The 26,059-nt window shown below is 54.5% G+C and overlaps 1 protein-coding gene across 1 annotated transcript in view; it reads right to left on the reverse strand.

Annotated features, from left to right (window-relative positions):
- PTK7 (protein tyrosine kinase 7 (inactive)) overlaps positions 1-26,059 on the reverse strand; it is a 74,989-nt gene that overhangs the window by 24,641 nt on the left and 24,289 nt on the right. Inside the window, exons 2-5 of the mRNA XM_075555070.1 lie at positions 1,981-2,268; positions 1,542-1,644; positions 973-1,163; positions 711-861 (exon numbers count right to left, since the gene is read on the reverse strand). Of these exons, the coding sequence (XP_075411185.1) occupies positions 711-861; positions 973-1,163; positions 1,542-1,644; positions 1,981-2,268 (733 nt within the window). The remainder of the gene's footprint in view (positions 1-710; positions 862-972; positions 1,164-1,541; positions 1,645-1,980; positions 2,269-26,059) is intronic.

Genomic DNA, 26,059 nt, shown 5'->3' on the forward strand with positions numbered 1-26,059 from the left:
CCGATGTGCCGGGTGAAGGTCAAGGGCATAGCAAGAGCAGCGGACGTTCCGCACCGGGAGGTGTGTTTGCGCTATTCACGCGTGTCACCATCACAAGGAATGCGAGGTAAGCAGCGGTGCAGGTTAGAGGTGGCCAGTGCCCAGGAGCACGCAGCTGGACTCGCCAAGGCCAGGCTTCAGACACAGCTGGAGAGGCACCCAGCAGCCACAGCCAGAAGCCCCAGCCATGTCATCCGAAACACTGATGGCCCTGCCTGGCTCCTAAGAAGTCCCCAAGGAGGGAGAGGAGCTGGTACCTCCCAGCACCTTCTGGAAGTGTTTGCTTCCTTCCAAAGTATGTGTGCTTCCTATCTTTACCGACCAGGACCCTGCCATCCACACAGGGGTCAATTCCCCAAGTCCCCTGAGCCAATTCCACCCCTGGATCCCTCCCCACCCTTTTAATCCAGAAGGTTCCAGTGGGAAAGAGGGCCAGAGGCCAAGAAAGAGAGCCATTGTGAGCTCACTCACTCACACCGCTGTGCCTTTCTGCTTTAGCCCGCCTTTCTCTATCAGAATAGACGGTGGTTATACAACAGCGACGGGTGCTGCTGCCATCTGCTGGCAATCTGAAGTATGGCATACTGCACAACTGGGGCGTCTGGGGCATGAATTCCTCCCCTCCACGGCCTGCACCACTGCACGGGAAGGCTCCCTGCCAGATGCCTCACCGACTGCGGTTGGTAATGGGAGTATCGTCCTCGAAGACCCACTGCAGGCTGGGGGGCGGCTGTGCAGAGAACTGACAGTGGAACATAGCTTCCTCGTTCCTTGCCACTACCACGTCCCGGGGTGCCAGCACCACCCTGGCGAAGCTCTCATCTGGGGCAGTGGGGAGAGAGAGGGTGGAGGAAGCAGGGGTGTGAGCCGGCAGGACAGCACAGCGAGGCCCTCCCACTTCCCCGGCCTGCTGGCCCCGAGACCCAGCCTCACCGGCAATGCTCAAGGTAAAGTTCTGGCTGCTGCAGGCCTGACCGAAGGCGTTGTGGGCACAGCAGGAGTAGAGGCCGCTGTGCTCAGTGCCGGCCGGCCGGAAGGTGAGGTTCCGCTCCTTGCTGTTGACCGTCTGGTTGCTCTGGCCATCGGAGAGGGGGCTCCCATCTCGGAACCACTGGTAGGTGGGCCTGCGGGGCAGCGGGGGTCAGCAGCAGCAGGGGAAAGGGGATGCTCAGGCGGCCAGCAGGGAAGATAGAAAATTCGAGGGTCAGGGCTAGAGCTCCCTTGGGGTGCAAATGGGGAAAACGGAGGCCAGGGAAGGAGAAGGGACTTGTACATGAGCACACACCATTCAAGAACACAATCGGGTTGAGATCCTAAGCTCTTCTTGGCTTCCAGAATCCAGGCCCCCCCCCCAGTCCCATGTGCCCCCCTTATGTCCTCTAGGGAGCACTATGGTAGGGAGCAAGGTGGCTGCTTACAGGGTAAAGCGGGGTCCGTCTGGACAAGGCCTGGGATGGCCTGCGCCCCCCTCCTCCCCAGACCCCTGGGTTGTGGCTCCTTACCGAGGGTGGCCGTCTATGTTACATCGCAGCGTAACCTGGATCTGCGGCTGGATCTCAGCTTCCGAGGCAGGATGCTTCAGGACCACAGGGCCCGCCTCGATCCCTGCAGCCACAGGTGCAGAGTGAGGGGGGAACACAGTAAGGGTGCTGGGGGTGCACAGGGGGGAGTGAAGGTGCCCCAGGGAGTGGGTTAGGCAGGTGGCAGCTACTAACTGCCCACCCCATCCCTAGTGGGCCGAGCCTGGTATTTTGCCTGACCACCTGCCCTTCAAGCTGCAGATGAATGGGCCTAACCCTTGACAGGAAGAGGGAAGGACAAGGGGGAGTGAGTGACAAGGAGACTGAGCCTCCTTTTGGCCTCACACTGGTAGAGGAGAAGCCTGCCCAGGTAGGGCTCCGTGGTTAGGGGCGAGCAGGGGCCGGCCGGGCAGAGCCTCACATTTGATGTTGAAGGAGGCGTTGGAGCTGCGGGCTTCCTCGCCGGTGGTCTCATCCCGGGCCACGCACTGGAAGGCGCCCGAGTCCTGCAGCCGGTCCACGGCTGCAAAGCTCAGGCTGCTGCCCTCGGCGAAGCGCCTCTCCGTGTCCCGGATAGGAGCCCCGTCGAGCAGCCAGGACACGCGCACAGGGCCTGGGGCCTCGACCTCGCAGCGGAGCAGCGCCCGGCGCCCCTGCAGCGCATCCTGCGAGGACGGCTCCTTAATGAAGATGATGGCCGTCTCGGCACCTGCAGACAGGGTCGTGGGAAGAGGCTGGTCAGGAGAGGCCACCCGTGGCCCCATCCAACCCGTGCTGGAGGGAGGGTCAGTGGACACCGTCCTGGGTGCTTGGCCAAGCACAAAGATGTAGAGCCCTCCCCCAGAGAGGATGCTTATCTGGACACTCACACAGGACACGCATGCGCACGCGACTCGGGTGCTAACACTAGTGGCCAGCAATTCAGCTCTGACCACGGCCTCCCCCAATGGGTTTCAAAGCAGAGGTGCCTCCGCTGTTGAGTCCTTTGGGAACCAGAGCCCAGAGCCTTTCTTCCAAGGCACCTCTGGGTTAATTTCAAACTGCCGATGAAGGGTGTCCAAGGAGAGAGGAGCCCGGGAGATGGGGTACTGAAAGCTGGTCACACACAGAGTGGCCTCCAAAGGAGAGATGCTTCCAGGTTGCACGCAAAACAACCACGGCCACGCAGTAGCTCCAACTGCCCCTGTGGGTTTCTGACACTGTCCCTCTCCCAGGGAGTCTGGGAAAGCGTGGTCTTTGTCTGCAGGAAAGAGTTGGGGTCTCGAAGCCAGCAGCCCAGCCCAGTGCATAACCACGTCCCCAGGCTCTTTCAAGTCTGTAGGATCAGATTATACCCATCAATGGTGCTCACACCTCCAGGTGTGGGAAGCAGAGAACCCACTCCATCGCTGGAGCAGCACAGCCAGGTCAAGGCCACCCTGAGCCAGGTCTCTGAGGCCAGGGCCACGGCCAGTCTTTCTGTGGTGCGTTGCTCCAGGGTATCCCCCCACGGCAGTTTCTCCTCCGACCCCACTTCAGTTCACCAGGAACTGGGGTGGGGGGACAGGTGGAGCCGCAGGCAGCAGAACAAAGGGACGAGTGAGAGGCTGAGGGTGTGGGGCTGGGGAGGCGGAGGGCGAGGCACCTGATTGGGTGACTGAGGCGGAACTAACACACTGGGCTTTGTCCCTGGCCCACGTGGGCGCCCTGCAGGTGCCGGAAGCCCCTGGGCCTGGAACACCAGCCACATGCCAGAGTTGGGTGGTGGCACAGGAGAGGGCAGTGAAAACCCCGGAAGGAGAATCAGGCCACGGGCCCCCTGGGGCTACTACCCAGAAAAGCCGTTTCTGGCCAACCGGGACAGGAGGGAGGAGGCTGACTGTTCCTGCCCATCTCTCCCAAGCCACTGGAGACCCATCGTGACCAAGTCATGCCCGCCCACGTCCCCAGGGACAGGCTTTGGCTCTTTCAATACTGAGCACCAGCCTCCTGGTGAGGTCAGTGTTAAGATCAAACAAACCCACATTCTCCTGGGGCTGATGCAGAGGAGGGGGTGCTGCCCCTGGGGCCAGACCATGTCCTAAGATTCTTCCAAGGAAGCAGTTCTCAACCTGTGAGCCGAGACCCCTTTGGGGGGGGGGGGTGTCCAATGACCCTTTCTCAGTAATCGCCTAAGACCACAGGAAAACACATATTTCTGATGGCCTTAGGAACCGAGACACCGCTCCTCTATCCGTCTCCAGGCGGGTCCGCCCACATGCAGATGTGCCCACCTATGAGTACCTGGCGTGAAAACTGTTACCCATGCTACACCATGCTTCAAGACAAAATGTCATTTATTTGTCATTAGAAATAAATACTTCACAATAGAGAATTACATACTGTGTTTGTGATTAATCACTATGCTTTAGTGATGTTCAATTTGTAAAATGAAAATACATCCTGAATATCAGATATTTATATGACGATTCATAACAGTAGCAAAATGACAGTGATGAAGTAGCAACGAAAATAATGCTACGGTTAGGGGTCACTACAACGTGAGGTGAAAGGGTCGAGGCCTGAGGAAGGTTGAGAACCACTGCGCTAAGGGCTGGCCCCATCTCACGACATAAGACCCGGTCTTGGATCTGGGAAGCGGCTCGGGGCACCCCTAGTATTTCTCCACGGAGCACTGTGGGCTCTCTGGGGGATGGCGGACAGTCTCCATCATGCTGGCCGAGCCCCCCACCACAGTGCAAGTAACAAGTCTACCCTCCTGGTGCTGCGACGGCTGAGTGCCTGCCTGTTGCTATGAAAACCCACCCCCCTGCCCAACCTATACCCCATAGGAGTGTGCCCCGCTCCCATGGGGCACCCTGGCATACATGGTAGAGACGTGCAAACTGAGGCCCAGAAAGAAAAGTAACCTGCCCCAAATAAGACAGGCTCATTTATGCCAGGCCCAAAACCACAGGGAGCCAGCTCCGAGCCCCACACACTGCTGCTGCGTGCCGCTTCAGCAAAAGCCCACTGTGACCGAGTGGATGCCAAGTCACGGTAGATCCCAAGCCTTCGAGGTAGACTGGCTCCATTGGGCAGGCCAGGCTGTCCTCTGAGCACGCAGACAGCCACCTCTATCTCCCTCAGGGCTGCCGGGGAGGTTCAAACCACCCATCTTCTGTTCAGCACCCGGGCACCAGCAGGGCCGAGCCACTCTGAGAGTACTGGATCCTGCAAGAGGGAGGTGCACCCCTTGGCCAGTGAAGGGGGCAGACATGCAAAGCCAGGCCACCAAGGCGCCGGGGCAACCCTGGCTGAACTGAAGTAACCTGGAGGAAGTGTGGGGAAAGGGGTGGGGCGGGGAGGCCTCTGGACAAGGTCCCAGCCACCTCTCCCAGCACAGGGGGGCAGGCGCAGGCTGGGCCCCCTGGGCTTCTGGGAATGCCACGCTCCCAAATCTTGGTTGCCACCCCCTCACCTCTCCACCCTAGGATTTCAGAATCCTCAAAAGGTGGGCTTCTCCAGACAGTGGGGAGCCAGAAGCCCCGCCCACAGAGAGCAGAGGTTGGGGTTTGGAATCGACCTTCACCCTCCCTATCTTGGTCAGGTCTGTGCCTTCGCTTCCCTAGTGTGAGCAGACTTGGGTGCAGCTGACCATCAATCAACGACAGCTATGGCTACTTGAGGAGCACTAGAAAGTCCTGTCCCGGGGCACACACACCCTGGCCCAGGGATCCTTCGGGCTGCTGCTACCTGGGAGGCTGGAGGTAGCACGGAAGAAAGGCCCGGTGATCGAGTTCCAGCCAGCGAAAGCCCCAGAGAAGACAGGACAGGTCCACTCTGACACAAACACAGTCACCATGAGTCAGAATGGACTCACCAAAACTTAGGGGATCAGAGGGGGGGTACCTGAGCTGAGCCACCACAGCAGAGGAGAGCAGGGGGCATTGAGAAGGGGAGGAGACCCTGAGGCTATAGATGTGAAGACCACCTGCTCCACGTCAGCCCTCCCAGCTCCAGCAACACTACCACCACCACCTTCACCTCCACCTCCTCCTCCATCTCTACCTCCCTCCACCTCCACCTCCACCACCACCACCTCTACCTCCACCACCACCTCCTCCACCTTCACTCCCACCACTACCACCTCCTCCTCCACCACCTCCTCCACCTCCACCATCACCACCACCACCACCACCTCCACCTCTACCTCCCTCCACCTCTACCTCCACCACCTTCACTCCCACCACCTCCACCTCCACCACCACCTCCTCCACCTTCACTCCCACCACCACCACCTCCTCCACCTCCACCTCCACCTCCACCCTCTACCTCCACCTCCACCACCCCCTCCGTCCCCTTCTGGGTCTGGAATGGCTGTGGCGTCAATGCTACATTCCCAGACTGTCCCTAGGAGCCCCTGTCGGCCTGGGAAACATCAAAGCCAGCCCCCACGGAGGCCCCCTGTCCTGAGGTCAGTTCACAGTCGGTCCTGGTTAGAGCCTGGCTGAGGGCGACTTGATCTGCTACCAGAGGCAGGGAGAGAAGCCAGGGCCTTCTTGGAGCCTGAGTCCGGTCACACAATGCTACGTCCACCTCGGCCTTGGGGCTCCTTGCCTGGGAGGCTGGTCCAGAGCCGTGGCAGGTATCTGTGTCTGCCCGGAGACAGCCGCGCGTGTGCACAGCATGGCTTGTGGGAGGGGCTGTTGGTCTACTGAGTCCTTTGGGGGCAGATAGGCAGGAAGGTGGACAGCCAGACTCCAGGAAAAGAAGGGTCGGGGGCATGTGGCGCTGGTATGGGCCCTCCGTGGGTAGCAACCAGAAACGGTGGGCAGCAAGGATAGGGAGGAGGGAGGAAGACTTGCCTGGAGGTGGCAAGTGGCTAGCACATGCTGTTCCTGTTCCCCTTCCCCCGACACTTGAGGACACCCCCAGGGAGAGGCCTTCCCCAGCAACCCACTCATCCTGGGCTCCACCATCCGCTGGCCCAAGCGCTATCGCTTCTGCAGCTCCATGCCTGAACTCCAGAGCAGGTCCCGTGGTCTTTTCTTGGTTGTAATCCTGACCAGAGGGGGTCACCACTAGATGGATCCGAACCATCCACCTTCCGTTCCGTCAGCAGGCAGGAGCAAGCTGTTCTAGTCCCGGGGAATGAGCCCCAGGACCTTGGGGCAGCCCCATGGTGCGGTCCCTTGGTGGAGGCACAAACGCAGGCTCTGCAGCCGACTGGGACGGGTGTGCGCTCCATGTGCCCTTCCCCCCTTGGGGACCCCATCGCTGAGTGTGCTCATCAGGGCACAGCTGGGAGCATAGCACAAAAGCACAGGAGGCCTCTGCTTCCCGGCCGGAGCCCGCCCCTCGGAAGGAGGGACCGAGAAGCCCCCAGGGCATGCTGCAGGCAGAGCCATCTGCCCGCACTGGGCACAGACCCCAACCAGGCTGGGTGTTGGGGAATACCCAATAAGGGCATTCTCCAAGCTGTCCCTGGCTCCCTGGCACGAATCTATATGCACACACTCACTCTGGTGGGCCTCCGGCCCCAGCCCTGGGGAAAGGCTGCGTGTCAGCAGCCCAGCTCCCCCCCTCTGCACCCCACCCCCACAAGAGCTCTGTCCCTAGAATGCCGCCCCCCCTTTCTGTTCTGGGCTCCCAGCCCAGAACTATGCGTGCCTCTGTGCGTGTGTGTGCACACGCACATATGTGCAAAAGTGAGTGTGAGGAAGTGCAGGCAGCCTCAGCAAGTCTTCCCTCTAAGTATTCCTGATTAGGGATCACTTGGGCGCCCCAAGGCCGGTGCAGGACCCTCCTCCGGGAGTGCTCCCTGGCCGTGTGAGTGGGCGTGGGCGTGGACCCTCTCTTAGCTCACACATACATGGCCGAGTCCTCCACACGTGGACCACAACTAAGGATCCGTGCCCGACTTCAGCCAGTCCCAAGAGCCAGGGCACACACAGACACACACTGGAGGTTTGTCACTGGCTGAGGTGCCAGTCCCAAGGTGCTCCACGAGCCAGCGTGGGCAGCTCTCTTCTTCCACACCCTCAACCAAGAACTAGCAATGCTATGGGTACGAGAGTGGCCCTCAGTGCCCCCAGCACCCCCACCCTGGATCCACAAGAGGTTCCTCCATCTAGAAACCCAGAGGGTGCCAAGTGGGGGCCCCAGCTGCCCACACCAAGGCCTCTCCCCTGGTAGCCCAGCCCTACCCCACTCCTCTCCCCCAGGAGCCTTTGCACTGGGCACAGCCCCCGCCCTCCAGGGAAGGCAAGCTGTGGGATGCTGTTAGCCCCAGACATTTGTGCTTGTCCATTTTCAGGCACAAGTCTCAACCTCTGCAGGAATAAACCACCTGAGTAATGAGTCAGCCCTGCCATCGTCTGGTTCTCAGCGGATCCGCAGAGATACAGGGTGCTGTAGGGGGGCTGTGGCTCCCCCGGGCTGGGCTGGACTGTCCCCCTCCACCACTGCCAGAATGCTCTACAACCCAGATTGTTTGATGATGAATCCCGAAGGCCGGGTTCAGAGGGTGGAAGGAAATCAGGCACAGCTGACTCCAAGACCCGGCAGCATAGGGGAGATTTCCATCAGCCTTTCGTCTGCCCAAAGGAGCCCTGGTGGCGGCATGGTTACACGTGGGGCCACTGACCGCAAAGTCAGCAGTTCGAACCCACGGACGGTTTTTCGGACACAGACAAGGCTTTCCACACCTGTACAGAGGTGCAGTTCTACCCTGTCCTGCAGAGGTGCAGTGAGGCCGTGTCCACTCTGAGTCCTTGTCTTCCCAAAGGCCCCTGGTGGGGCGAGTGGCTCCCACTCTATGACTAGCAGAAAGGTTGCAGGTTCAACTCTCCCGGTACTGCTCCCGAGCTGACGGCCAGTGAGAACTTCATGGGGAGCTCTTCTGAGACATGAATTAGAGCTGACTCTGTGGCAACGGGTTTGGATTGTCTTTGACTTCCAGCGTCTACAAGCCCCCCCACCCCCCGCCCCCGCCACGAGCAGCCCTGGAGAATCTCAGCACTTGCTCTGAGCAGGGCAGGAGGGAACAGAGCCGGGACCCTGCCCAGCCTTCCTGTGCTGGGATTTCACCCTAAACCTGGACAGGCGCCCACATCCGGATTAGAGGGACAGAACCAAATCACCAGGGATTAGGTAGCAACTAGCTATCAGGACAGCTCTTCTTACTTTACACAAAACCACAGCCCAGACCCACTCCTGGGAGGCCCTGGATGGGGGAGGGGTGTGAGGGGGCGGGGATGAGCCTCCAGCGCCAGGCATAGGTCCTAGGGCAGGCACAAAGACGCCAATCAGACGACCCAGGGAAGGTGCTCCCTGGCCAATGGGCCCGGATTTGGCCTTTCTATTGGGGCTTAGAGAGGAGCCTGGTGGTGTAGTGGTTACATGTTGGGATGCTAACCACAAGGTCAGCGGTTTGAAACCACCAGCCACTCCTTGGGAGAAAGACGGGGTTTCCTACTCCCATAAAGAGTTACGGTCCCGGAAACTCGCAGGGGGCAGTTCTGTGATGTCCTACAGGGTCACTACGATCCGGCATTGACTCAATGGCGGGGAGTTTGGTTTTGTCAGTTTATTGGGGCTTGGAGGGCATTCCACCGCTCAGCCTAGTTGCTGGATGCTGTCAAGGCAGCCTCTGGCACAAATGCGCCGGTCATGACCAGTCAGACCGTGGAGGTCCCCAGTCTTTTTGCACCGGCTAGTTATCAGCAATGGACTGCCTGGCCTTCTTCCGAGCACAGCTCAGCCGAAACCTGTTCCTCACCATGACACCACGCAAGCCTCTACTGACAAGCCGGGTGGAGGCTGCACATGAAGTGCCCTCGCCAGCTAGCAAACCCCGCTTGTCTCCCACTGGGCCACCGATGTCCACCTCTCGCCCTTCAACCCCACCCCACCCCCGGCCCCCCACGCAGCTGTGCATCCAATTCCGACTCATAGCGGATAACAGACCTTGTCCTGTCCAGTTCCCAAGGCTGACCACCTCTGCTGGTGCCTCATCCTGCTCCTGATGGGCTCCAACCACTGAGACCTTGCAGGGTAGACGCAGAATGCTTAACCGCGGTGCCACCAAAGTGCCCTTTCCTCACCCAAACCATACTCACTGCTGTCAAGTCGAGGCCACTCACAGTGACCCTCTGTCCTTGTGGTGAGCACCCAACGCTTGCCTGACACCCCAGGGCTCCTCCGAGTCTGTCCTCCCTCCCAGCGACTCTGCACACACCGGCAAAGCACTGCCCGGTCCTACACTGTCCTCACAGGTGGTCTCGCATCTCTCCAAGCCCACACATGCAGCCGCTGTGTCCCTCCGTCCTGACGAGGGGCCCCACTACTTCCCCGGGGACGGGTCTCTCCAGACAACATGCCCAAAGTGGTCTTTTAAAAAAAAAATGTTCTCACCCTTCAAACTCATTGCCGTCGAGTGACGGCGGCAACTCTAAAGGACAGGGTAGAATTGCCCCTCTCAGTTTCTGAGATCCTCACTCTTTTTGGTTGGTTGTTTAAGTTTTGTTGGCACACAATTTACATAGCATACACTTCAGTCGTGAGACCGTAAACCTCTATGACAGTAGAAAGCCCATCCGTCTTTCTCCCGAGGAGCGGCTGGCGGTTTCAAACTGCAGACCTTGTAGGCAGCAGCCCAATTACCCTCAAATGGCTCCGACGCCCCCAAAGGGAGCAATGCGGATTGAACCCTGCCCTGGAGGAAGTGGGCACTGTGATCAGTTGGCCTGGACTCTAGTTCCAGTATCGTCCCTGGTGAGTGAGGGGCCCTGGCCCACTTTCAGTGCTCCGGGTAAGTCTCATGGTTTTTATACCTAGAGAACTGAGAGCCTGGGACAACCAGGCAGCCACCAAACCCCAGGACCAGATTACAGAAACAAAGGGCCCCACTGCCTGCACCCACCCCCTCCAGCCTCCACCGAACACCCAGCCCCCAGAACCTGCCTGACCAAGTGAGGGCCAGGCCCCGGGTGGATTAAGGGCACTCCTATGAAGGGCAGACAGGTGGGGGGGCTCTGAGACAGCTGGAGGGTGCGGGCAGGGTTCCAGGATCACAGCTGACAGGTCACTCCCATTCCCGGGGCTCCGACAGGCGGGTGCAACCCCCCCCCCAGCCCCAGACCCCACCTCTGCCTTCTAACGTCCACCTCCAGCTCCAGTGGGCAGTGGAACACAGCTGCCAGCCTCCTTGGAATGGACCCAAGAGTTCATCCTAACCTCCCTAGCCCCATCCCTGTAGTGTAATCCAGTTCGGAATGGGGTTTTCTTTGTTCTGCTAATGACACTGTATGTGTATAGGCTTTGTCCTCAACCCAATCACTCTGGGCTCTAAAAGGAGCAGATGAGACCCAGAGAAAACCCAGAGCCAAACCACTCCCCCTGCTGTCGAATCCATGCCCTCTCACAGTGACGTGGACAGGACAGGGTAGAACTGCCCCTGTGGGTTTCGAAGTACGTAGCTGTTTATGGGAATAGAAAGTTTTGTCTTTCTCCTGTGGAAAGGCTGGTGGTTTCGAACTGCTGACCTTGAAGTAAGCAGCCCAGTACATAACCCCCTAGGTCATCAGGGCTCCTTGTGGAGCTCATCCCGAAACTGCGGGACGGCAAAAGGTACTGCACAGACCTTCCAACAGAGCAGACAGGAGCCTCCTCCTACAGTCGGTGCCCCGAATTCAAACTGGGAAAAAATTAATTTCTGGTCTTGAAAGCCACCTCCTCGTGGTATTTCGGTTCTAAGTGCACTGGGAAGCCAAGATGCCACCCTGGTGCTCAACCCCCACGGAGTGCAGGTGGCTTCGCTGCCTTCAATGAGGAAAATGCTCACTGGCTTTCTACAGAGTTAGAACTGCCCTGAGGCAGGCCTACACTACCCCAGCATGGCAGCTGCTAGCCACCTGGGGACTATTCAAATCAATTAAAATTCAACGAAACCGGACATGCCACTTCACGGTCACTCTAGCCAAGTGTCAAGGGCTATGGAGTCCCACGTGGTGTGGCTGCAGAACAGAACATTCGCATCCCTGCAGAAGGCTCCGCGTCCACCGGGCTGCGCAGCCTGCCTTTCTCCCGCGGCCCATCTCTGGCCAGGCTCTGTGCGCGGATACGTTATTTCTGCCCCGCAGAAGCCACACCGCCACCCAGTCTCGTTCTGCGGAGGAGCAGGCTGGCGCGGAGGGGACCCCGGGGGGCACGTGGCAGGGGTCTGGGGCTGCCCCGGGTCAGCCAGGCCTCGCGCGTGTGTGTCCTGCAAGCCACCACGTGGGTTGCTTTGGGACCCTGCTTCTCCCGTCGTCGTTCATTGAACCCCCTTTCCTCCACCACCGCCGCCGCCCGCTTCCGCGGGAACCCTGCAGCTGGCACGGATGCTGCGGGAGGCGAGGGCTGCTGCGCGGGCAGGTGCTTGCAAGCCGTGTACGTGCGCGCGCGCGTGTGTGCGTGCGCGTGCCCTCCTGCCGTCGCACCCTGCGCGCTGCTCCCCGGCGTTTGTTCTCCCTGAAGCCTGCAAAACTCCCAGACGATGGGCGGGCTCCGTAGGGTTTCTTTGGGGAGGGAGCAATCAGATGGGGTTTTTCGTCTTTTTGTGAAACAAATGCGTGGCGGAGCACAACTGTTTGGAGTTTGAAACCCACCCTGTTCCCCTTCACTCTCTGCTCGGTGCGCCCCCACCCCCTCCCTTTATCTGTCTGGGGTTCCAGCCAGGGCGGGGGGGGGGGTCTCTTGTGACTTGCCTTGAACCACCCCCCCTTGCCCCCCCACCCCCGCCACCAACCCGCCCATATCCCATCGCTGAGTCCCTTTTCTGCGTTCGCCCCCTCCCCCAAACCCCCAAGTCATCTGAGGGGCTGGGCCTCAGCTGGTTTCAAAGGATTAAGAGAGAGTCGATCTCATCTCACGCTTTTATATTTAGACGTGCTCTGCAGACCACTTCCCGGAGCAGCCGAGAGGGAGCGGGGAATGTGAGGAAATCACTTTGCTATGCCGTGGGGATGGGGAAACCGCACGCTGCTGGGGCCTGGGGCAGAGGCTGCATTTGCCACACACCCGGCCACATGCCGAGATGCTTAACACATGTGCGCGAGGCGGGGCCCTGCAGGCCGGAGAAGACCCCGCCTGAGACCCTCTGCAGCCTGCCGGCCCTCTTGGGGGGCAGGCACTGAAGCCCCCAGGATGCCCGCCCCAGCCTGCCCCCCTGTCTGACCAACAGCTGTTTCTGGAAACCAACACATACACCCCACCCCCCACTCCTGCAGGAAGGGCGTCTTAGAAAAGGATCCGGGCGACTGTACGCCCATCCCTAAGCCACAAAGAAGAATCCAGAACTGAGGGATCAGCGGGATGGACACGAGAGCTCTGGGCTGGGTGCACTAGGGGCCCAGGAGAGCCACCTCTCTTCCCATCAAAGCAGCTCCTCTCCGAAACCCCTCTCACGTGTGCGACTGACTGATAGCACAGGGAGGGGAGGTGGGACAGTGACGTCCACACACAACGACAGCCTTGCCCAAATGCCCCTCCAACGTCCCCCAGCTGAGCCCATGGGTGGTTCAACTACGAACAGAGGCTGATGGTCTGCCCCCACTCAGGCTCCTCGAGGGGCTGGTTCTGGTTTTACAGTGGGGTCACCCGCTGTGAGCTGGAACTGCTTGAAGGACAATGAGCAACAAGTGGAATCTGTTAGCAGAAGCCCTGGAGGGGGCTCAGTGGGTGGATCGGAGGGGGGATGATCAGTGGGTGGATGGGAGGGGTGGATGGAGGGGGATCAGTGGGTGGATCAGAGTGGGGGATGATCAGTGGGTGGATCAGAGTGGGGGATGATCAGTGGGTGGATGGGAGGGGGATCAGTGGGTGGGTGGGTCTGAGGGGTGGATGGAGAGGGAGGTGCAGGGCAAGCCAGCTGCTCAATTAGTCAAACCTTCAGACCTTCCTGATGACGTGCTTGCTGGACTCTATAAACGTCGCGTTGCTGCTTAAAATAGAAACTTTCTAATCAGACGAAACTTCGTTTTATGCCTTTATTTCATCCCTTAGCTGCAGAACCAGTAAATCGTTCCTTTGTGTTTAAGGAAAATCACCCCCAAAGCATTCTCTTTTTTTCTTCTTTAATCCGCGGTTTTCTGTTTTCGAGAAAGCATCCTGGCTAAAGATAGCAAGATAAATATCTCATTCTCCAAATCAATAACAACAGATGAAAAGGGGGAGGAGGAAAAAAAAGAAACCTGGTGGATAACAGGCAGAAAGCACTCCTTGTAGGTTATTTTTAAAGGCACCAGAAACTTTCAACTCATCACCAGATGGTTAAAGCCTAGGGCTAGTCTACTTTGAGGGGGGCAATTATGAAGCAGAAGCATGCACCACCAGCTCAGGGGTGGTGGGGGAAAGGGGGAGACAGCCCTATGTGTGGCTGATGCAATAACTGGATCGAATAGCCAAAAATATGACAAAGCCCCAGAAGTTCATTTCATGCCTACACTGTCAGTCTTCAAGTCAGGGTCTGGACGGCACCGAGGTCTGGCTCCACTTAAGTCTGGAACTGTCTGTCCCCCTGTTCCAGGGGGGTGCCTCTTACAGAACTCCAAAGTCACGCAGACAGCCGGGGGTTGGGGGTTGGGGTGGGCCTGCAGGCAGGACGGAGACACCCTGGCTGGCAGGCAGAAAGACTAAGGGAGAGAAAGAGAGACAGACAGACATAACAGAAACTGACAGGGAGAGAGGAGAAAGAGTGAAGGAGACAGAAACAAAGCCAGACCATGAGAGAGACTGACTTGACTGACAGAGATCCTAAGAGACAGAGACCAACAGGGGGGGAAAGATCAGTGGGAGCGGTGGGGGGAGGTGAAGCAGAGAGAGAAACAAAGAAAGAACCCCCAAGCCCAGGAGACAGAGAGAAGGGCAGAGACCCCAACAGGCTGAGGGAGGTGAGAGGCTGACAGGCAGACGAACAGACACACTCTCTCACACACACACACACACACACACACACACACACACACATACACAGACAGACAGCCAAGGAGAAACACAAGGTCATAAAGAGAGAAAGGGGAAAGGCAGACAAAGGCATACCAGACACACGAGTGTGCAAAGCACACGCACATGTGTGCACACTTACATACACACGTGTGTGTGCAGCCTGCGAGCCACACAAGGCTCCTCCCCTGGAATGCAGGTCCCCAAGCCACGTTGACTTGCTGCTCCCCTGGCCAAGGAGGGGCTCCAGACTCAGAAACATACCCCCCCCCCCCCCCCCGACACAAGCCACAGGGCTGCTCCTTGTCATAGTGAACACCAACAATTGGGACCCAGCTCTCTGGTAGAGTAGGAGAGCCGAGAGAACGAGGGGAGGGAGGGGGCTCGCTATAGACGGGATCCACGCCACTTCTAGTGGAAGGTCCTCAAATTAGAGGCTCCTGGTTAATAATTCACCAGGAAAAGCACAGTCTCTTCCCGGGCTCATCCATTATTCACCAAGATAAATGTAGCATATTGTTGTACTTCAGAAACAGCCGGAGCCATCGAGCCAGGAGTAAGGAGGCAGCAGGGTCATTTCCACCCAATCTTTCCAGAACCCCTGACCCAGCAGTCCTGTGGCTTCTCCTGCACAGGCAAGAGGGCCAGGCCCGAACTCTCACTGGGGGATCTCTGAGTGGGTATGTGTGTGTGGGGGGGGGGCTGTCCACAGGCACATAAACCTCCAGTGTCTAGCACCAGGATGCCAGTGCTGGACCCTGCACAGTGTGATGTGAAAGCCCACCAGCTCACCAGACCCCAGTGCCTGTGGCTGACTCAAAGGGGCAACACTGTGGTGCTTAGGTGAGGCGCTGAGCTGGTAACCTCAATGTCAGTGGTTCAAAGCCACCAGCTGCTCCGAGGGGGAAAGATGAGGCTTTTTCCTCCCATCAAGAATTACAGCCTCAAAGCCCTCCAGAGAGTCTCTGAGTCAGAATCGATTTTATGGCAGTGGGTTTGGTTTGATGTGGTTTAGGGTAGTAACGTTCCTGGAAAGTTTTAAAAGTTTGACTTTCACCCCAAACTTGTTCTCTTTTACCAAATGCAAAAAAGACCTGTGTCGCTAGGTGACAAAGAGCCTCTGAGCAGTCACCCTGTTCTTTGCGCCTGTTTCCCCGACGGGCTGATGGCAGCGGCTCTCTTCACTCGGAAGGTAAATTTGATTCGTGTGAGGATGAAATGCCCTCTGGTAAGTTTGAAGAGCTACACGCCTTTACCAAAACCAAACTCACTCCATCAAGTGAACGCTGACGCGTAGCAGTCCCGTAGGACAAAGCAGGACTGCCCCTTCAGGTCCCGAGGCTGTAAACCTCCACGGAGCAGAAAGCCTCATCCTACTCCCAAGGAATCAGTGATTCCGACTGATGACCTTGAAAGTTAGTAGCCCGACTGCTGACCTTCTATGCCACTAGAATTCCTTACACAAGTTTAAATCCCTGGCGCAAGACAGCTAAGGCGGATGGTACTGCGGCCAAGACCTCTGAGTCTAGAGTGGGACGGCTGGCCTCAAATTCCCACTCTCTTTACCAAGAATGACCTTGCCTCCATTTCCCTATGGCACTCTGACTCCCAGGGACCGGACAGCACAGCAGGGCCGCCCCCTGCCCCCCGGGTTTCGGAGGCTGTAAGCCTTTCTGGAAGCAGACTGCCATGGCTTCTTCTCCTAGAGAGGGTCTGAACCACAGACCTTTTGGTTACCAGCCAAACAGCACTGCACATGCAGCTCTAAGCCGGGCTAGTCATGGCAATGAGAGGGGAGCCCTTGTGGCACAGTGGGTACAAGCTGGGCTGTTAATTGAAAGGTCAGCAGTTCAAAACCACCAGACAGCTCCACACGAGAAAGATGGGTCTTCCTAGTCCTGTAGAGAGTTAACAATTGAGGGGTGTGAATAACCTTGCTATCAGAGTATTGCAGAGGCAATTACAGGACATGTAAACCCCACCAACTCATTGCTACAAGTCCATGCCGACTCGGAGTGACGCCCTGTGGGTTTAAGAGTAAACGGCGGGGAAAGCCTGGTTGACATAATAGATACAGTTAGGCTAAAATGTGACGTCTTATTGGATCCCCTGTTGACCCATTTAAAAGCTGTATCAGTTAGAAAAGAAAAGGGAAGGGGGAATACACCTGGAGTACCGTTAGGTGAATCTCCTCTGGACACGGACCAGGGATGGGAATAGATTTGCTAGCTATCACGCAGAATGCATTAGAATCCCAGAAGATTGTGGCAGATGTAGTTAGGTTAAAATGTAACACTTTACCATTCCATCTCCCTGTTGACTCATTTTAAAACTGTTCTAGTTTTTAATATCCTCTGCTTTCGGTTTGATTGGTTTTTCTCAATTTTATTTTGTTATTGATGTTAGCTTTTTTTTGTCTGTGTTTCTGTGTTCCTGTACATGAGATCCAGGAGGGGTGAATCTACGGAGACTGGATTCAGGGATCCTTAGGGGTATGGCAAGGGAGGCTGAGGGGAAACGGGGAGCTAATAACAAGGACAAGAAAGAAGACAATGCCTCCCTGGGGGAAGACGACAGAAAAGTGAAGTGGGTGAAGACAGTGCAAGATATGACAAAATAATAATAATTTATAAATTATCAAGGTTTCATGAGGTGGGTGGTGAGGAGGGAGGGGGAAAATGTGGAGCTGATACCAAGGACTCAAGTAGAAAGCAGATGTTTTGAGAATGATGAGGACAACAAATGTACAAATGTGCTAGACACAATGGATGGATGGATGGATTGTGATGAGTTGGATGAGCCCAATAAAATGATAAAAAAGAAACAAAAAGTTCTAAAATGAATTGTAGTAATGATTTTACAACTCTTCTTGATATGGCTGAACTACTGAATTAAATGACATGTGGGTTATATCCCAATAAGACTATTCTTTAAAGATGGAGTTACAGTCTTGGAAGCCCACAGGGGAAGTTCTGTCCTGTCCTACAGGGTCACTACGAGGTCAGCATGGATTCAATGGCCATGAATTTGGTTTGCCTTTGGTGGCACAGTGACTAAAGTACTGGGCCACTGCCCAAACAGTCAGTAGCTGGTATCTACAAATTGCTCCGTGGCAGAAAGACGTGGCGATCTGTTTCCATAAAAAGAATGACAGTCCTATAAGCACTCTGTCCCAGAAAATTCCAAAAGACCTGGCTGCCACTGAGTCTAATTCTGACTCATAGCCACCTTATAGGATAGGTAGAACTGCCCCTGTGAGTTCCTGAGACTGTCACTCTTTACAGGAGCAGAAAGCCTCATCTTTCTCCCATGCAGCTGGCTGGTGGTTTTGAACTGCTGTCTTTGTGGCTAGCAGACCAACGGGCTCCTAACTTTATCTACTACAGTGATGTTCTAAATCTGAATTGAAGACTGAGCATGAGAGTGGGACAAGAGGAAAGTCAAAGGAAATAGAGGAAAGAACTAAGAGGCAAAGGGCATTTATAGAGGTCTAAATAAAAGCACGTACATATGCAAATATATTTATATATGAGAATAGGGAAATAAATCTATGTGCCTATATTTATAGGTTTAGTATTAAGGTAGCAGAAGGACATTGGGCCTCCACTCAAGCACTCCCTCAATGCAAGAATACTTTCTTCTATTAAATTGGCATTCTATGATGCTCACCTTCCCGACACAATCGCTGAAGACAAAGCGGGTGAATAAGCAAATATGGTGAAGAAAGCTGATGGTGCCCGGCTATCAAAAGATATAGTGTCTGGGGTCTTAAAGGCTTGAAGGTAAACAAGCAGTCATCTAGCTCAGAAGCGACAAAGCCCACATGGAAGAAGCACATCAGCCTGTGTGATCACAGGTGTCAAAGGGATGTTATCAGGCATCAAAGAACAAAAAATCATATCATTGTGTGCTCACCTCCCTGATAAGATTGTTGAAGACAAATGGGTGTTTTACGAGGCCCCTGATAAAATGATTTAAAAAAATAAAAGGAAGCCCCTGCTCCTCCCCAAACTGAAGACAAAGCAACTAACCAAACCAAGTCCACTGCCATCCAGTCGATGCTGACCCATAGCAACCCTGTGGGGCAGGAGAGAACTAGGGTCAGGAGAGGACTGCCCCTGTGGGTGTCAGAGACTGACTCTTTACTGAGCTAGGAAGCCCTCTTTATCTCTCAAGGAGCTGCTGGCTGGTAGTTTTGAATTGCTGACCTTTTGCTTAGAGAGTTTGATTCAGATTTTTTAAAATAGTTTTATTAGGGACTCATACAACTCATCACAATCCATACATACATCAATTGTGTAAAGCACATTTGTGCATTCATCGCCCTCATCATTCTCAAAACATTTGCTCTCCACCTAAGCCCAGGCATCAGCTCATCTTTCCCCTCCCTCCCCGCTCCTCCCTCCCTCATGAACCCTTGATAACTCATGTGATTATTTTGTCATATCTTGCCCTGACCGGCGTCACCCTTCACCCCCTTTTCTATTGTCCGTCCCCCAGGGAGGAGGTCACATGTAGATCCTTGTAATCGGTTCCCCCTTTCCATCCCTCCCTCCTCTATGCTCCCAGTATCACCACTCACACCACTAGTCCTGAAGGGCCCATCGCCCTGGATTCCCTGTGTTTCCAGTTCCTATCTGTACCAGTGTCCATCCTCTGGTCTAGCTGGATTTGTAAGGTAGAATTGGGATCATGATAGTGGGTGAGGAGGGATTCATTTAAGAACTAGAGGAAAGTTGTGTTTCATCATTGTTTCACAGCACCCTGACTGGCTCATTTCTCCCCCTAGACCCTTCTGTAAGGGTATGTCCAGTTGCCTACAGATGGGCTTTGGGTCCCCAGCCCACACTCCCCCTCATTCACATTGATAAAGATTTTTTGTTCTTTGATGCCTGATACCTGATCCCATCGACACCTCGTGATCACACAGGCTGATGTGCTTCTTCCATGTGGGCTTTGTCGCTTCTGAGCTAGACGGCTGCTTGTTTATCTTCAAGCTTTTAGGACCCCAGACACTATATCTTTTGATAGCCGGGCACCATCAGCTTTCTTCACCACATTTACTTATGCACCCATTTGTCTTCAGCAATTGTGTCAGGAAGGTGAGCACTGTGGAATGCCAGTTTAATAGAACAACGTGTTCTTACATTGAGAGAGTACTTGAGTGGAGGCCCCATGTCCATTGGAGCCAGGGCTTCCTTGTCAGCCTCTGGTGCCATCTTTCTGTAAAGATGTTACCATTGATAGTAGGTACACAGTTCCGTCTGGGATGACGGGAAAATTTGGCACTGGATCACAGTGATGAGAGTGTACTTTTACCACCACTGAATTTGTACACCCAAGATGATTAAATCAGTACACTTTCTGCTATGCGTATTTGGGGTGTGGTCAGCTCTGAGTCATGGCAAGCCCAGGTGCAAATGAGTGAAATGCTGCTGCGTCCCGCGCCACGTCTATGACCCCGGGCACACTTCAGTCCTTGGTTGCAGCCATGTGTGGATCCCTCTGACTGGGGCTCTCTGCAGCCGAGCCTCCTCTGTCACCAACCACGATGCCCTTCTCTGACCATCTGTCCCCCGGGTGCCGCCCACATGCAAAGTAAGCGAGTCCAGATCTTGGATGATGTTCTCTGGCCCACACAGAGTCTCCGTTGGCTATTTTTAGGAAATGCATTTCTTTCTTTTTCTTCCTTTTCTGTCTCCACAATGGAGGGGGTTTATTAAGGAGGTTACCACAAATCCGGATCCGCACACAGTAAGGATACAGCCCTGGTCCATAATTCGTAACACAGTTCGGCAGTCAGCAGCCAGGTCTCTCTCTGGTCTTCAGCCTCGAGGTTCCGTGGTCCATTGGCATTGGCCTCCATGGGCCCGGAAGCCAGCCCTGCCCGGTGCTGTGTACCACAGCTCCATAGTCCCAGGCTCCACACGTATCGGTGCTGAAGTGCCCATGCCACAGGCTCTGGTGGCCTTGGTCTGGACAGCCTTCACTCCTCGGAGAGAGATGTGGACGTGCTCTCCCCAAGAGTGCTGCTGTTTCTCTCTCTCTCTCTTGCTAAGGAAGTGGACACCCAGACGTTTGCTCTGAGCCCGACTTGGCCTGGAGGCTCCACTGAAACCTATCCCCATAAACGATGCTGCTGGTATTTGAAATACTGTTGGCATCACTTCCAGCCCCAAAGCAACACATCAGCCCTTACAGTGTAGCCAATGGGGACCGGTGGGGCATGCATATTAAAATCAACCACCACCCCCAAAGCCACATAGTCACTTTCAATAAAAACGGAATCCAGAGCAAGTCTGTCTGGGTGAAAATGGGCCCAGGTGCTCTCCTGGAGTTTGGTATGAAGCAAGTCTCTGGCCTCAAGAGCAAAGACTATCATTGTGTGGGAACGCCAGAGGTCAGGTTCAGGTGTCCACGAATGCCTGGGCAACCATCGGCGTCCACTCTCTGACCCCCTAAGGCACCAATGAGATCGAGTGAGACTGTTCTGGGCCACACGGAGAACAACTCCTGGCTCCACAAAATACAGACACCAACTCTCAAGAGCGACCCGACTATCAGGAAGTGCTTTTCACCAAATGACGGAAGGGAGTTTGCTGGCCTGAAGATATAAGCTGTTAGGGATCCGTGACTCGAAAGTGATCCAACCTCCACAGAAAAAAAGGATCTAAAACCTGTGAAGACAGAAATCTCCAAACAACAAATATAAGAAATGTCCCTGTGTGGACGTGCACACACACGTTATCTAAGAAATGCACACTGCAGCGAGCTATCCTCAGACGAAGGCCAAGATGTTTAAAACTAACACTCCGTACAAGTGAGTCCACGGAGAAAGTGTCATCCTGGAAGTAACTGCTCTCCAGAAAGCAGCCTGGTACGGCTGCACTCCGCTCTCACGACCCTGCAGGACAGGGTAGAACTGCCCCGTCTTTCTCCCGCAGAGCAGCTGGTGGTTTGGAACCTCTGACCTTGCAGATCCCGGTCCAACGCGTAACCTTCTTAAAATAAAAACCAACCCATGACCTTTCTTCTTGGAGAAGTGGATGATTCCACACCTGGGGCAAGCAACGTGCAAGACGAGTGGGGGGAACCGGGTATCCTACAAGGAAACAGAGCGAAGACTAGCAGCAGGGTCGCTGTTAAAGGTTCCAGGTTTCACCTTGACGAGGACCCCACCTACCCTGCCAATGATGTGACCGTTGAAGCTTCCTTCGGGTTAGGAACCGACGTACCACCCCCCCCCCCCCAGTCCCCTGGTCAGTTTGTCACGCTGCGGTGGCTTCCGTGTTGCGGTGACACTAGAAACTGTGTCACCCCCAACATCTCAAATCTCAGCAGGGTCACTCCTGACGGGCAGCTTGCAGTGGAGCATCCCAGGCAAAGGTAGACTAAGAAGAAAGGCCTGGCAGAAGACTTGCTGAAGTCCAGCAACGCATCAAGCAGCTAGATTTCTTCACGGCTATTTCATCAGGAGGCATCAATCTGTGTGTGTGTGTGTGTGTGTGTGTGTGTGTGTGTGTGTGTAGGGGGTGGCGTGCATCATGTTTGGTGAAGCAGAGTGAGGGTGTGGTGGACCCCCAGCTAGATGGATTCGCAGAACAGCCATGGTGATGGACCGGAAGCTGATCGGGAGGACGCTGCAGAGCTGCCCGTGAGGACCCACGGGGTGGAGTCCACGCCACAGGCAACAACAGCCACGAGCCAGCGAAAGGACCACACGGCGTACCCGTGGGGCGCGCTTTGTAGTCCATGAGCTCACTGTGAAGAAACAGAGCCGCCCCTTTCACAGGTGATCTTTGAAGGAGGCTACAGAACCAACTCAGTGTTTTTAATCCGGAGAGAAGAGGACCACGCGGTTGATTTGCTGTTTCTCCAATAGCCCTGCCTCTGGGATAATTAAGCTGTTAATGAAGTGAAATTTGATGAGAGTAGTGACACCAATACCAGGAGGGGAGGGGGAAGGTGTGAGGAGAAAGGGGGAACCGCCCACAATGATCTCCATAGAGCCCCTTCCAGGGGGACAGACATTAGAAAAGTGGGTGAAAGGAGACATCGGTCAGTGCAAGACATGAAAAAATAATAATTTATATATTATCAAGGTTTCATGACGGAGGGAAGGGGGCAGGGAGGGAGGGAAAAAATGAGGAGTTGATACCAAGGGCTCAAGTAGGAAAAAAAAAACGTGTTGAAAACAATGAGGCAAACAAATGTACAAATGTTCTTGACCAATGGATGGATGGATGGATTGTGATAAAAGCTGTTCACGCCCCCAATAAAATGATTTTTTAAATTATCAATAAAGGAAAAATAAATAAAATAAAGTGAAGTTTGACCTCATGGCAACCTTCAGTCAACACATGGAATGTCACCCTCTTACACCCCCGGTGGTGTAGTGGCTACACGGTGCGCAGGGTCAGTAGTTCAAAACCACCAGCAGCTCCGCAGGAGGGAGGTGGGGCTTTCTTCTCCTGTAAGTAGCTACCATCTTAGAAGCCACGGGGGATCGGTGTGAGTGAGCACTGGCCCCATGGCAGTGAGTGTGGTTGTTTTCATGAAACCACGAGGAGCCCTGGTGAAACAGTGAGTTACGAGTTGACCTGTGAACCATGAGGTTGACAGCTCAAACCCACCAGCCACTCCACAGCAGAAAGATGAGGCTCTTTCCTCTTCATAACAATTTAAAGCCAGTCAGGGTGCAGTATAGCACCGATGAAACACACAGTTTTCCTCTAGTTCTTTGGTGCTTCCTTCACCCTACTATTATGACCTCAATTCTGCCTTACAAATCGGATTAGACCAGAGCATGAACACTGCTACAGATAAGAGCCCACAACACAGAGAATCCAGGACAGATAAACCCCTCAGGGCCAACAAGGAGAGTAGAGATACCAGGAGGATTAGGGGAGGGTGGGGGAGGAAGGGGGACTGGATCACAAGGATCAAACTAGAATCCCCTCCCAGGGGAACGAATAACGGAAAAGGGGTGAGGCGTGCCAGAGGACGATGTAAGATATGGAAATAATAATCTGTAACTTATCAAGGGTTCGTGAGGACGGGTTGGGGAGGGAAGGGGAAGGAGTAGCTGATATCAGGGGCTCAAGTGAGAAAAGAATGCTTTGAAAATGATGGCGGCCTATGTGCTTGACACACTGGATGAATGTATGGATTGTGATAAGAGATGTAAGAGCCCCCAATAAAAGGATTATAGGGTCACTATAAGTCGGAATCAACTCAGTAGCAGTGAGTTTGGGGTTTCTGATGTGAAATCATGGATCTCGAAGTGATTGTTGAAGGCGGTTCATGTTACAAAGACAGCCATGCAAGGAGGCAATAAGTAAGTGAGATCTGAACTTGGTCTAGTGTACAAAGTGCACACTTTGTACAGATCATCCTCCCTAGCTCCGACAAATCTCCTGTGGTTGTTTCTTGGGTCTTTGTGCCCTGTCTTCTCCACTGCAGTCTAAGCGCCCCAGAACAGCTCTTGGCGGTCTCCCGCGGGGCAGGTGCCTGGCCTGTCGGAAATGCTGGGAGAAGCAGAGCTGCCTTGTGGTGGTCTTCCCCAGCCAGACATGTAGCCCCCTGATCCCTACATGAGACGCGCCCGGTGGCGTAGTGGTCACACACCGATGTTCAATCCACACGGTCAACAGTTTGAAACCACCCAGCTGCTCCCCAGGAGAGAAACCAGGCTTCCTACTCCCGTGGCGAGTGACAGGCTCAGAAACTCAGGGGCAGTTCTACCCCGTCCTGTAAGGTCGCTATGGATCAGCATCGACTCAATGGCAGTGAGTTCGGAGCGTGGGATCCCTACAGGATGGGGAAGTCACAGAGGGTCAGTGCCCAATATGGACTCCCAGCAGGCAAGCACATTAATTACCGTGATTAATTCAACAAACATCTATTTAGAGTCCACCGAGTGCCAAGGGCTCTGTGAGACGCTGGGGGTGGGAGAGCTCAGAAAAGCACACAATTACTGCCTGCGAGCATCCAAGTTCAGCGGAGACCTCGGAGAAATAAACATCACAGTGACAGCTGCCACTTACTGACCGCTTACTCTGTGCCAGGTACTGTTTCCAGCACCTTCTGCCGCGGTGACTGGTGGATGCGTACGACAATCCGTGAGGCTGGTACACAGATCCCCAATGTACAAATGAGGAAACTGAGGCACAGGGAGGGGAAGCCACTTACTCAAGGTCCCAGGGCTATAAGCAAATTGCAAAACAGAACGGACTGCCCTCAAGTCAGTTCTGACTCTAGTAACCCTGCATGACAGAGTAGAACTGACTGCTGCAGCTGTAGATTTTTTTTAATTTTAAAATAATTTTATTGGGGACTCATACAATTCATCACACGCCATCCATCCATCCATCCATTGTGTCAATCACATTTCTACATTGGTTGCCACCATCATTCTCAAAATATTTTTTTACTTGAGCCCTTTGTGTCGGCTTCTCATTTTTTCCCTCCTTCCCCACCAACCCCCACAAACCCTTAATCATTTATAATTATTATTTTATCATGTCTTACACTGCCTCACGTCTCCCTTTATCCACTTTTCTGTTGTTCGTCCCCCAGGGGGGAGGTTATATGTAGATCCTTGTGATTGATTCCCCCTTTCTACCTCACCTTCCCCTTACCCTCCTGGTATCGCCACACTCACCACTGGTCCTGAGATATCATCTGTCCAGGATTCCCAGTGTTTCCAGTTCTTATCTGTACCAGTGTACATCCTCTGGTCTAGCCAGATTTGTAAGGTAGAATTGGGATCATGATAGTGGGGGCGGGGGAGGGAAGAAGCATTAAAGAACTAGAAGAAAGGTGTATGTTTCATCGTTGCTACACTACACCCTGACTGGCTCGTGTCCTCCCCACGACCCTTCTGTAAGGGGATGTCCGTGGCCTACAGATGGGCTTTGGGTCTCCACTCCACCTCAATCACACTGTTTATGATTTTTTGTTCTTTGATGCCTGATACCTGAGCCCATCGACACCCATGAACACACAGGCTTGTGTGCTTCTTCCATGTGGGCTTTGTTGCTTCTGAGCTAGATGACTGCTTGTTTATCTTCAAGCTTTTAAGACCCCAGATGCTACATCTTTTGATAGCCGGGCACCATTAGCTTTCTTCACCACATTTGTTTATGCACCCATTTGTCTTCAGTGATTGTGTAGGGATGCCAGGTTAATAGAGCAAAGTGTTCTTGCATTGAGGGAGTACATCTGCTACCTTAATACTAAACATATATATATATGCACATAGATTTCTCCATGGTCATATATAAATATATTTACATATGTACACACCTGTATTTAGATCTCTAGTTCTTGCCTCTATTTCCTTTTACACTCCTCTTGTCCCACTCTCATGTTCAGCTTTCATTTGGGTTTCAGTAATTCCTCTCGGTTACATTGCCCTTGATCAAGCTCTACCAGGCCTCCTACACCCTCCTCGACACAGATTTTGGATCACTTGTTCCCTGATTGTAAATCTTTATGGGAGTAGAAAGCCTCATCCTTCTCCTGAGGGGAGGGGTTAGTGGCTTCAACCGATG

The sequence above is a fragment of the Tenrec ecaudatus genome, chromosome 7 (assembly GCF_050624435.1).
Source record: "Tenrec ecaudatus isolate mTenEca1 chromosome 7, mTenEca1.hap1, whole genome shotgun sequence".
Lineage (NCBI taxonomy): Eukaryota > Metazoa > Chordata > Mammalia > Afrosoricida > Tenrecidae > Tenrec > Tenrec ecaudatus.